The sequence below is a fragment of the Panthera tigris genome, chromosome B1 (assembly GCF_018350195.1).
Source record: "Panthera tigris isolate Pti1 chromosome B1, P.tigris_Pti1_mat1.1, whole genome shotgun sequence".
Taxonomy (NCBI): Eukaryota; Metazoa; Chordata; class Mammalia; order Carnivora; family Felidae; genus Panthera; species Panthera tigris.
This window is the reverse complement of record NC_056663.1, coordinates 160,005,564-160,019,062: the sequence shown is the minus strand read 5'-3', so window position 1 is coordinate 160,019,062 and position 13,499 is coordinate 160,005,564. Positions and strand designations below refer to the sequence as shown.

At 35.7% G+C, this 13,499-nt stretch overlaps 1 protein-coding gene across 6 annotated transcripts in view; it reads right to left on the bottom strand.

Moving 5' to 3' along the window:
• CLOCK (clock circadian regulator) overlaps window positions 1-13,499 on the bottom strand; it is a 127,131-nt gene that overhangs the window by 37,329 nt on the left and 76,303 nt on the right. For all 6 annotated transcript variants that reach the window (XM_042984498.1, XM_042984501.1, XM_042984497.1 and 3 more), the window contains 6 exons: window positions 9,524-9,644; window positions 5,276-5,389; window positions 5,019-5,137; window positions 2,468-2,550; window positions 2,157-2,263; window positions 12-159 (listed from right to left, as the gene is read on the bottom strand). In XM_042984498.1, coding sequence (XP_042840432.1) covers window positions 12-159; window positions 2,157-2,263; window positions 2,468-2,550; window positions 5,019-5,137; window positions 5,276-5,389; window positions 9,524-9,644 — 692 coding nt within the window. The remainder of the gene's footprint in view (window positions 1-11; window positions 160-2,156; window positions 2,264-2,467; window positions 2,551-5,018; window positions 5,138-5,275; window positions 5,390-9,523; window positions 9,645-13,499) is intronic.

The window sequence follows — 13,499 nt, the reverse complement described above, 5'->3', positions numbered from 1 at the left end:
AGAATTATTACCTTACTACGGTGTGAGTACAAACAATAAATTCTGGCCTAGAATTCCACTGATGATAAGTGATATAATAATGAGTCTGAAGCCAAATCCACTGTTGTCCCTTGGTGAGGAATCTATAATAACATGATTTGCCTTTCCCGTACTGCATTACTAAGAAGAAAAGAAAAATATATTTATTGACTCATTATCATTAGTTATGAACCTGGTTTTTAGCCAAACCTAGCATTTACATTTAAATCTACATTCACAATTCAATGGCTTTTCAGTAACATAAATATCAGTTGTAAGAAAATGTTATTCTACAGGGATAGCTTAATGTCCCAAGCAATTAACATATCTTCCATAGTGCCCACTTAGAGTCAGTTACTACTGATCTCAGATACTTTTCACAGTAAATTTCCAAATATTTAAAAATAAAGTGTTCACATATTGACTTCCTCCCACCAACAGAGACTGAAGAGCAATAAGTGATCACATCTGAGTTTTTTCCCACAGGTACAGGTACCCTGGCAGGTACAGCATCTTTGAAGCACTTAATTCAAAACTTTAACCAAAATCAGAATAACTTAATTGTTTCAAGTAACTGACAACAGTATTTCCCAAAATATTCTTTGTAGGTTGTAAGTTCTGAAGCTTTTTAACAGATATTAAGCAAAAAAAGAATTTTGTGGTTAATTTGGGGAATGTTGTTAAATAGTTTTATTTAGTCTTTCTTTTCAAAACTTCTAGTATGCTAATTTATGTCATGATTCTGGGGATGGGGAGGTAGTAGGGATTGATTATGAAGTGCTTCCCAGTCTTCCTTGACCATAAAATCTATTTTTAAGGGATCAGCATTCAGTGAAACAAACTTCAGGAAATGCCAATCAGGAATCAATCTCTCTTTCTCTTTCCATGAGGAAACTGAGGTCTACAAATTAAAAAAAAATTTTTTTTTTTTAGATTTACTTATTTTTGACAGAGAGTGACAGAGCACAAGCAGGGGAGGGTCAGAGAGAGAGAGGGAGACACAGAGTCTGAAGCAGGCTCCAGGCTCCAAGCTGTCAGCACAGAGCCCGACGCGGGGTTCAAACCCACAAACCGCGAGATCATGACCTGAGCCGAAGTCGGACACTTGACCGACTGAGCCACTCAGACGCCCCTGAGGTCTACAAATTTTAAATTGTTTGTCCAAAATTACCCAGCTAGTCAGTAGAAGTGCCAGATCTTTTCAATACATCATAGAGCCTAGTGCCCCTATCACTTGGAGTGCATAATGGGTTTTTTGTGCTGAAATTACTTTATTCTGAAATCTCCCATTTAGTTGATTTTGTTATATAACATGCCTTATTTTCATATAGAGGCCTACTAGACCAGCCTAAGACATCATGAAAGAATGTTAAATATCTAATTAAGCTATAGAGGACACTCCAAGAGGTAGGATTTGGGGAGGAGAATCAGAGAAGCAAATAAAACTTAGCATTAAAACAAACTTCTGAAACACAGAGTAGCATGTGGTAAAGAGGTAGTAGGTCTAGACTCTAAACCTTTCTCTGCCACCAGTGAATTGTGGGATTGTAAATTATTTAGCCTTCCTGTGTCTCAATTTACTCATGGAGACAATAACAATATCTACTTTCTAGAACTGTGTTGATGAATAATGGAGATAATGTACATAAACTGTTTAGAATAGTGCCAGCCAGGTACAACAAGATGTTAATGTCCCTGCTGCTAATAAGCATAATGGCAGGAAACATTAAGCACTCACTATGGGCTTTCTAAAAGTTTCTTTAAATGTGTACCTAATTCCTAGGCAGACTTATATGCCTGAAATAAAAATATATGAAACAGTGTTCTATTATTTTGACATACCATCCCAATTTTACTCTAGATGTAGAATTTAAACACTTCAAAAACAAGGCTTATTAGATGCCATATTATAAACCTGTACTTACTATTATAGATTGAAATATGTAAAACAGGAACAAGCTTAATTTAAATTTGATCTAGGATTCCTATTGGATTGGGTTATAAAGTGAAATCTTCCAATATATTTCAAAAATACAAAAATGTTTACAAGTCTGCATTTTACCATCTTCTATTAATACATTAGTTATTTATTAGACTAAAAGCAGTTATTATCACCAGAAATATTAAAATCTACTTACAGTGCTCATGGCATTTTGCCAAGTTTTCTAGGTCATCCACATGATAGTAATCATAGCCTGATGTTCCCAGAACTTCAAATGGCAAATATCCTATTATAGGTGGTGCCCTAAATCACATATAAAACAATCGATAATTATAACTTTTTCCAGAATAAGAAATACCTCAACTAGAAATCAGTTTGGGGGGAAATCTTTACTTTTTGAAAAATGGATAATGGATTTGAACATCTGATTAAGTGTATCCTTGAAACCAATTAATTTCAAGAATCATATGACAATTAGCTTTTTATGGGATTTAAAAATGAAATTACCTGTGATCTAGAAATAGGAACTTCCATTCTAAACTATGTCTGGATGTAAACTCTTCATTAGGTTCTTCAACAGTGCACATTTCCTACAAGTAAATTAATAATTAGAATTTAGAAATACTATTGTGTCCTTAGAAGAATTTTAAATATTGTTAGTCATAAAAGTCATTATTAGAATTATCAACAATAGCCAAACTATGGAAAGAGCCCAAACGAATGGCTAAAGAAGAGGTGGTGTATACACATACACATACACATACACATACACATACACACACACACACCATGGAATAGTATCTGGCCATCAAAAGGAAGGATATCTTGCCATTTGTAATGACATGGATGGAGCTAAAGCGTTATTATGCTAAGCAAATAAGTCACAGAAAGACAAATACCATATGATTTCACTCATAGGTGGAATTTAAGAAACAAAACAGATGAACACAGGGGAGGGAGAAAAAGAGAGGGGAAAAAAACATAAGAGACTCTTAAATACAGAGAACAAACAGGGTTGCTGGAGGGGAGGTGGGTGGGTGGGAGGGATGGGCTAAATGGGTGATGGGCATTAAGGAGAGCACGTGTGATGAGCACTGGGAGCTGTTTATAAGTGATGAATCACTGAATTCTACTCCTGAAATCAATACTGCACTGTATGGTTAACTAACAATTTAAATAAAAATTTGAAGAAAAAAAAGTCATTATTAGATAATTTTTCCCTAAACAATTTTTTTGAGTTTATTGAGAGCGAGCAAGTAGGGAAGGGGCAGAGAGGGAGAGAGAGAGTCCCAAGCAGACTCTGTGCTGTCAGCATAGAGTCTGATGCAGAGCTTGATCCCATGAACTGTGAGATCATTACCTGAACCGAAATCAAGAGATGGACACTTAACCAACTGAGCCACCCAGCCGCCTCTCCCTGAAATGTTTTTATCACATTTTAATTTTCTGGTACCAAAGAATGTGGCAATAAACATATGCAGACTTCTAGGGGAGTATTTCTCACTCAGTATGTTTCTCTATTTACTCACATGCCTATAAACCCTCATTCTAAATTCAGATCTCTGTCTTGAATTATAGCTCTGTATTTTCTGTCTGGATGTCCCCATGCATCGCAAACTCATTATGTCCTAAAATGAACTGCCTGACTCCTCATCTCCCACAATTTTGCATCTCAACACTGGAGGCATACCTGTGCTGTGCCATCTGTCTAGAAATCTGATAGTCACAACATACTCTCATTTTCACCTTTTTCCACCTAAGTGGTTGATACTAAATCCTTTCAATTTCACCTTCTAAGTTAAAAAAAAAAAAAAAATCTGTTTGATCTCATCCATCTTCAGGGTCTTAGACCCTAGACTTGCCATCACTGGCTCACATTATCACCATAGCTTCTCTCCAGACCAGTCTCCCTATTAACTCATCCTCTATTCTGGTCACAAATACTCTCTAATACTCAAGTATGATTATGACTTCTGTGCTTAAAAACCTTCATAACTTCTCATTCTGTTTCGATAAAGTTTAAATTCTTTAGCATGGAGAAACAATGAAGAAATAAATTTCATTTTTAGACTGCTTACTTTTCTAACCTTATCTCCCACCATCCCTACCCCCTCCACCCTACTCATACTCAGCAATGCACTCCAAACTCCTTTGTGCCCCTGAATGACCTTCTGTATCACAATATAGTGGATTACGAGCTTGGGCTTTGAGAGAATGGGAATTAGAATCAATCCCAGTTCTACCACGTGATAGCTATAACTCTGAGCAAGTAACTGAACTTCCCTAAGCCTCAGCTTCCTTATATATAAAATGAGGACTATACTAGCATCTATCTTTAAAGTTGTTTTAAGAATTAAATGAGAGAATACATGTAAAATATGCAGCATGTACAAACACTCAACAATTGCTAGCCACTGCTATTATTTCCTAAGAACAAAACAAGCAGAGCAAGACTGGATTAAGATCCTTTAACTGCTATTTCAGTATTCTGTCCTAGAATATGATATCTTCTTAAATTTAAAATCTTAGTCTGGCTTATTTCAAGCCACTTTCTAATGGTTGAACTCTTTCATTTTCCCACTTCCCTACTAATCATCTACTTCTTGGGCCCAGGAAATAAAATAAATTATTTAACTGAATTTTAAAATTAAAAAAGCAAATTATATGCAGTAAAAAGCCACTTGCATATTTTAAGAAATTTCAAAAGCAATCTTTAAAAATTAGCTAGATTTTTGGCCTTTCTCCTTTAATGCAGATCATGAAGTAAACAAAAAGTACCCTAAAATTTTGCACAAAAGTAGGACAGTGGTGATATATAACCATTGGTTAACTTCAAAGGATACGTATTTTAAAATCAGTTATAATTTAATGAGTGCCTTGATAACTCATTTGCTTCAAAATGATTAAGACCATGTATATTTAATGACTCATCATCATTACTATTTCAGCGTTTGAAAGAAGTCGTTCAGTAACTTTGGAAAGAACAAAACAATTACATAAAGATAATTCTCATAATATGAAGTGAAATCCTCTTTGGAGAATAAAATAAAAAACATACCTTGATGAACTGAGGTGTAGCTAATCTGACAGTGGCTACAAAACAAACTCTATCATCATAAGAAGGCCTGTGTGTGCGTTGTATAGTTCCTTCAAAACCATTGTGTGCTGAAGTCGATACTACAACATTAAGGAAATATATATCATCAGTTACTCCAGTAAAATCTAATTTTTATTGATGTTCAAACATCTATGTCTTTAAGAGCTTAAAAGAAATACCAAGTTAAATATACTTATAAGAAAAGCATTTTAACTCACCACTGTTTAAAGATTTGAAATTTCCTATAAATTTCACATATTCATAGGTAGATGGCTCCTTTGGGTCTATTGTTCCTCGAAGCATATGACAACAGAATTCTAACTGATTTTTTGCTGAAATGACAAAAAATTTGATATATTTTTGATTTATCTTAAAGAATGATATATGTTATGATATAAGTTGTGTAAAAGTTGTGTAAGTTTATAATCATTATTTTCTTCAACAGAGGCCCTTAATGACATTTAGTCCATAAAAGCAGAATTATCTTCAGGAGATGATCTCACCTTGTCCTTAATGGAGAAAAGAGACCTTCAGATACAAGCAACCATATGTTTCCCCACTTTCCTTCTTTCTCATTCTTCACTCTAATATCAAAGAAAGGTTTTTGCTTCCCATCATAAAGCTAATGCTCCTAAGGGCGCCTGGGTGGCTCAGTCAGTTAAGCCTCTGACCTCAGCTCAGGTCACAATTTCACGGTTCGTGGGTTTAAGCCCCTCGTTGGGCTCTGTGCTGACAGCTCAGAGCCTGAAGCCTGCTTCAGATTCTATCTCTGTGTCTCTCTGCCCCTCCCTCACTCCTGTTCTGTCTCTGTCTCTCAAAAAATAAATACAATGTTAAAAAAAAATTTGTTTTTAATAAAGCTAAGGCTTTTATCTCTACCTTGAACAGTCTTCTCTACCTTCTGTAGGACTAGAGCTACACCACAGTCATTCATTCCTTTAGCATCCATATATTCTCTTCACTGGGTCCTAACTTTCTACTTTGAAATCTGTTTAAGTCTTTCTATCTTAAACAAAAGGTTTTTCATGCCTTTTTTTTTTTTTTTATCACAGACCTTCCTTTTTATTACATGCTCTAGTTTCCATATATTCATTTTCCTTAACTTCATGAAATGTGGCTTTACTCTTCACACCTCTACAGAAATTGCTCTTCGGAAGATCACCAACATTTGTATGGTTAACTTCAATGATCTTTCCTCATTGTTTCTACCTCTTTTAAAACTCACATGCCTTCATCCCCATCACACAAATCTTACCCTTCTTACCTTATTGACGATTTCTATCCCTTTTGTCAATCTATCTTCAAACTATGGACATTGACAAAAGTTCTCCTCTTTATCTTCTATCCCTTATAAACTTATTGGCACTGGTAAATTTATTTACTCCTAAATCTCTCTCCTTAATTCTCACATTTTATGTAAGACCAAATCTCAAATTACTATTTACTTTAGGACATTTCTACTTGATTATCCCACCAAATAACACAAAATATCTGAACGTTAATTCATCTTTCTTCTAAGCCAGCTGTTCTTCCCTTTTGTCCTATATCTGTTATCACCCCAATTAGAAACCCTATCAATTTGGTCTCTTCTCTACCTATCACAAGCCCCAAACTAATCTGTCACCAGGACCCACTATTTATTTCACCAATGAAGCGCCCATTAGTCGTTTTTTCCAACTGAGCATCTAGTACCACTAATTTAGTAGAAATATTACCCTTCATCTAGCAAAAACATATTCTTTATGCTTCCAAACTCTTGCTGCTCAAATTCAATCTTGCCTACTACTCATATATATTATTTTTGTCATTATTTCAGCACTCAAGGACCAGTAACACCTCCTTTCACTCACAGCATCAAACTCACACTCTTGTTATTACCATGAATGGCTTTTAATCAAACTCATCAGATTCAAAATCTAACTACTTTCTTCCTAAAACCTTCCCATGGATGATCCCTAGCCACTTGGTCACCTGTACCTAATACCCAACATCTGTGCCTACTGAGTTTATCTACTCAATACTCATGCACAGTCTTTCCTTTTCATCCTTACTTCTTTTGTTATCCTAACCTCCAATCTGGTCCTTTCAAAATTTTCCACCTGAGATATATTTTTTTCAGACCACTTTTTTTCAAATCCCCTTTCATTGACTCTTCACTGTGTAAAAAGTCAAACTCCTTAGGATGAAATATTAAGCCCTATTTACTTCTCTGGACAAAATCACACCACTTGTGCCACCCCACTTTCATCATTATGGCCCAAATGACCTACTTGCAGAATCCTAAATTTTCTAAGCAATTTCCTCTGTTTTATATCCTATTACTCCTTTGGCATGAAACCCTATTTTTCTGGGGAAATATTTTTTTTGTATATCAGCTATTTAGGGGGTCAGGAAGTCATTTAAGGCTCTTCTCTATCAAAAAGTATTATTGCCAACCTCACCTCTGATCTTGGAAGCAGAAGCCTAATGACTGTTTTTCTGCCAGAGGATTGCATTCAGTTCTCCAGCCAATTTCGCGCTTATGAAGGTCTCTAAAGTGGACCCTTTCTCCTGTCCACCTACTGCTATGTCCCAGGGTTCCAGCTTTCTTCTCTCCTTGCTCTGTATATTTACCTCAAGCAATGTCATTCAATCCACGATGTCAAGCACTATTTATAGACACATAACTGGCCTCTATAATCCAGCCCAGGTCTCTCTCCTCTAAGATAGTCTATTGGTCAATGTTGTAAGAGCTTGATTTTTAAGCAATTATGAATAATTGCTTAAATAAAAAAATATAGAAAATTTTTAAATCATGAAAAAAGTGATTAATTATCTATACAGTTTAAGATTACACAAGTTACAACAATTTCAGATTACACAAGAGGTAATTTATTGAAGAAAATGAGATACTCTGGTCATATTAGTTTGTTAAATGGATCTAAGAGAAATGTCTGATTATACCATAGTATTTTTATTTTGTACTTCTTAAAGGCAGCGACTTTTTCCACTATTCTTGGCACTTTTATGATACAGCTTAAGTGCCAGGCACATTGAATATATCCAGCAAGTGGTCATTTCATTCTGTTTATTTAATAAAGCAAATGGATTCTTCTCTTCGTCTCTAATTCTTCACAACTCCTTCTAACAGGCTATCCCTTCTTAATAATAGCCGCTCATACATACTTACACATATATGTACATGAGTGTATCTCTACTCATGGACAGTTAGTATGCTACAGAATTTTAGGATTCAAAATACAAAGAACACTTAAAGGCTCCTGGGTGGCTCAGTCGGTTAAGCATCCAACTCGATTTCAGCTCAGGTCATGATCCCATGGTTCATGAGTTCAGGCCCCATGTTGGGCTCTGTGCTGACAACTTGCAGCCTGCTTAGAATTCTCTTCTCCCCCCACCCCCGCCCTGCCCCTCTCTCATTCACGTGCATGCTCACTCTCTCTCTCAAAATAAACTTAAAAAAAAAAAAAAAGCACAAAATATGAAGAACCTTTAAAATGATTAATCAGTATTACCAGAAAAGTTAAAGAAAAAATTTCTAAAAATGTTTATTTTTGAGAGACAGAGCGCAATTGGGGGAGGGGAAGAGAAAGAGGGAGACAAAGAATCTGAAGCAGTCTCTAGGCTCTCTCTGCGCTGTCAGCACAGAGCCTGATGTGGGGCTCAAACCCACGCATGAACCATGTGTGAGATCATGACCCGAGCTGAACTTGGATGCTTAACCAACTGAGCCACCCAGGCACCCCAAGAAAAATCAAAATTTTTAAATCATGAAAAAAGTGATTAATTATCTATACAGTATTACAACAATTTCAGATTACACAAGAGGTAATTTATTGAAGAAAATGAGACACTCTGGTCATTTTAGTTTGTTAAATGGATCTAAGAGAAATGTCTGATTATACCATAGTATTTTTATTTTGTACTTCTTAAAGGCAACGACTTTTTCCACTATTCTTGGCACTTTCATGATACAGCTTAAGTGCCAGGCACATTAAATATATCCAGCAAGTGATCATTTCATTCTGTTTACTTAATAAAGCAATTTCCTTTACTTAATAATTTTTTGAAATACATAACTTATTTTTCCCCCAGTTTCAGTAGTCAATTGGTGAATGATGTGTGAAAATGAGAATGTTTCAGTTTTCTCTCATTAAATACCAAAAGATTTTTTAAAAAAAATATATTGCCAAGTTCGATTTTTGTGAAAAACACATTTTTATGGCAAAACTATTATAACAAAAAAGATGGAATTTCAATGTATTCTGAAATAGAGTTAAGACTCCTAACATGGTCATAATTCCATTTTATATATATATACTAATATTTAAAAAGGATCTAATAGGGCATATGGAATGATGCTATGTGTTCATTTGGTTAGATAATGTCTGTGTTTATGACAAGCTTACAAAAGTAAAGGAAAATGCAACCAAATACATTTAACTTTTTGCTTAATAGCTACTACTTACATTTTAAATATTCAGGGGTTAATGAATCACTTTCCAGCAGATGAGTAGAGAGTATTTTATAAACCTCTGAATGTTCCCCTTCTGGGATAAAATTAAATATACTTTGATCCACAAGATCAGACTGAAAAAGAAATTAAAAAAATAATAAATTTAGTGATTCAAGATACGTTATTTAAAAAGTATATCATTGTTCTTGGTGCGCCTGGGTGGCTTAGTGAGTTGAGTGTCCAACTTTTGGTTTTGGCTCAGGTCATAATTCCAAGGTCATGGGATCAAGCTCTGCATCAGGCTCTGTGCTGAGTGTACAGCCTGCTTGGGATTCTCTTTCTCTCTTTCCCCCTCTGCTCCTCTCCTCCACATTTGTGCTCTCTCTCCAAAATAAAACATTAAAAAAAAAAAAAAAAAAGCAGATCATCATTCTTAAAACACATGAGCATATGGCTTTCTTTCAATTCTCCATAAAAACTGACAAATGTCAAAATATAGAGCACCACTCAAAAAATAAGAGAACATGGAAGAAGGTTAAGATGACCTCCATGTCTCTGATTAACTAGTGTCATCAGATCTATGGTCAATATGACTTTGGAAGTCTGATAAATTATTTGCAACGGTAAATTTCATCAAATTTGAACGATTAAAATATAACAGGACTAAGAAAGTTTACTAGCAAAAGCTTTGGCTACATGATAGAGCTTGGCTATGAGGTACAGCCTTATCATATATCCAAACCTCTGGTAAATTATGGTGGCATACACTGCAACCAAGGACCAAAGCACAGCCACTGGCTAAGTGAAGAGGAGATGTGATTTTGGTATTATTTCAATTGTTCAGTGTGTCCTTTCTTTTCTATTACATTTTTCCAGCCATCTATCCTATATCTCATTGTCAAAAAGTCTTGTTTTTATTTTTTTAAGTGCTTAGTTTTGTTTTTTGTTTTTTGTTTTTTTTTTTTTTAGAGAGACAGAGACAGAGAGAGGGTGAGCACAAGCAGGAGAGGAGCAAGTAGAGAAGGAGACAGAATCCCAAGCAGGCTCCATGCTGTCAGTGCAGAGCCCGATGAGGGGCTCGAACTCACAAACTGAGATCATGACCTGAGCCCAAACCAAGAGTTGGATGTTTAACTGACTAAGTCACCCAGGCACCCTCAAAAGCCTTGCTTTTAGATAACAACAAAAAAGGCAAGTAGTATGTTAAGCATTAGAATCCTTGCTAAAAATCTGGCTTTAACTATGATTTCTAACCGACAGTAATGTGACAAACATCAGGTTGCCTATGATGTGCCATGGCTGCGGAATCAAAAATGATTCAGATAGTTCCTATCCTTAAGAACCACTGACAACAAGGGCGCCTGGGTGGCTCAGTCGGTTAAGTGTCGACTTCGGCTCAGGTCATGATCTCACAGTTCATGAGTTCAAGCCCCGCGTAGGGCTCTGTGCTGACAGCTCAGAGCCTGGAGCCTGCTTCAGATTCTGTGTCTCCCTCTCTCTCTATTCCTCCCCTGCTCATGCTCTGTCTCTCTCAAAAATAAACATAAAAAAAAGAAGAAAAAATATGAATGACTAGTATAGAATGGTATGAACACATCAATGCTTCCCCACTATTCTGCTTCTCCTAATACCTGATAATCTGAAGTGTCAGGGTCAACAGGCAGCTAATTGCTTAATTAATTAATGTGTCAAACTTTCCATCAGCCACACACATTTAAAATCTCTAAGTGAGGCTGATCATACTTGATGTTGGCAAACCATCCACTCAGTTCCCAAACACAATTCAAAGGAAAAATAAAATGACAGCCATCTGGATCCTTTTATCTCTCTCAATCATTTTTATAAAGAAGAAATATAAATCCTGCTGATTGTCATATAAATCAACAGCCTTCCTTCCTTCCTTCCTTCCTTCCTTCCTTCCTTCCTTCCTTCCTTCCTTCCTAAAACTTTAAGTTTGTGCCACTTAACCCTCCTCCTCTTTTATCTATTTCCCCCACACATCTCCCCTGACAATCACTAGGTTTGTTCTCTGTATTTGAGTCTGTTTGTCTTTTTGTTCATTTGGTTTATTTTTTAGATTCCACATAGAAGTGAAATATTTTAATATTTGTCTTTCTCTGTCTGACTTAATTTCACTTGGCACAATACTCTCTAGGTCCATCCATGTTCCTTACAAATGGCAAGATTCCATTCATTCTTTTTTATGGCTGAGTAGTATTCCACTGCACATATAAACCACATCTTTACCCATTCATCTACTGATGAACACTTGGGCTGCTTCCATATCTTGGCTATTATAGATGAGGCTGCAATAAACACAGGGCACATATATCTTCCTGGATTAGTGCTTGTGTTTTCTTTGGGTAATTACCCAATAGCAGAAGTACTGGATCATATAGGCCCTTCTGTTTTTTTCTACATAGGTCATTTAGTGACCATTTAGTGGAAACTATTCACTATTACCAATTACATTTTCTTTCAGGTAGACAACCAACAGTTAAATAACTGATGTGGAGAGGAGTAGCTTAAAAGGGACTAAAACCTCCTCTGAAAAAAATGCCAAATATATGTTGGATATTACAACAGTGTTCCTTATGTATAGGCACAGGGAACAAAAATTCTGGCTCTATCAAATAAGCTCTCATAATCCTTATATAAGTATTCAAAAAAATTCTAAATTGTATTTCTGCATACTATATTCATATCAGGCAAATTCTGTACTTTTTTTTTTTTTTTAAGTAGGCTTCACATCCAGCACAGAGCCCAACATGGGGTTTGAACTCACAACCCTGAAATCAAGACCTGAGCTAATATCGAGGTGTTGAACCGAATCAGCCAGCCAGGAGCCCCTGACTTTCTTAAACCACACTTGTGTTTGTATTTCCAAACTAACAAGTTAAGGAGAGTAGAAAAGGAAAAGTATCTTAAGAGCAGCACTTTTAGTCTTGGATTCTGTTATACCGTAACACGGCTAATCATCCTCCCTGCACTAAGTAATTACAAGTTTAATATATTCTCTCTTAGGAGCACCTTTAAGCAAGTGTGAAGGAATCAATCTGAACTTGTAAAGTTTTATCAATTTTAAGTTCCCAGTAAAGAGACCAACTTCTTGTGTTGGCACTTCCACTAAAGTATTGCACAAGTAAGTCCACTTTCTCCAGGTACATGTTTGCTGATAACATAAAGCGAGGCTGGGCTAAGGAGATCTAAAATCCCTTTTGACACTGAGTTTATTATGACCCTATCATTTTGTCAAAGAACATCAGACCAAGAGGAAAAAAAAAAAAATCAATAAAGTTCCTACTCCTGATTATTAGCAACAAATAGGTTAAAATGTGCCTAAATTCTTAAGTATGAAGTGACAAAGAAAACTATTTTTTATAGGACCTCTGGTATCAGTGTTTTAACTTTATAGTACGAGTTGAAATTAAAATTGAAAATTTTTAAGTTATACTGACCAATGATTAAGATGGCAAATTTTAATTTCTCAACAGAACTAAATTACAAACACTATCGCCTAACTTGGGATTTGCTGGTTTCTTTCCTTCCAGACAACTTTTTAGACAGAAAAGGCTTGTATATTAAAACACAAAAAAATTGTTTTAAACAACTTGTTACAATTAATTTTTCATGACAACCCAAAATAGAAAAGCACATGTTGTTTTTTCTTATTATGTTCAATTCTAAACAAGTATTATTTATTTCGTTTTCTCAGAAGACACTTGTGTTTGGGGCACCTGGGTGGCTCAGTCGGTTTAAGTGTCTGTCTCCTGATTTCAGTGCAGGCCATGATCTCACAGTTCATGAGTTCAACCCTCATGTCGGGCTCCATGTGGTCAGCACAGAGCCTACTTGGGATTCTCTCCCTCTCTCTCTGCCCCTCCCCCACCTGTACACACTCACTTTCACACCCTTTCTCTCTCAAAATAAACAAACTTAATTTTTTTTTTAAAGACACTTGTGTTTATGTTTTCAAACCAGTAAATAAC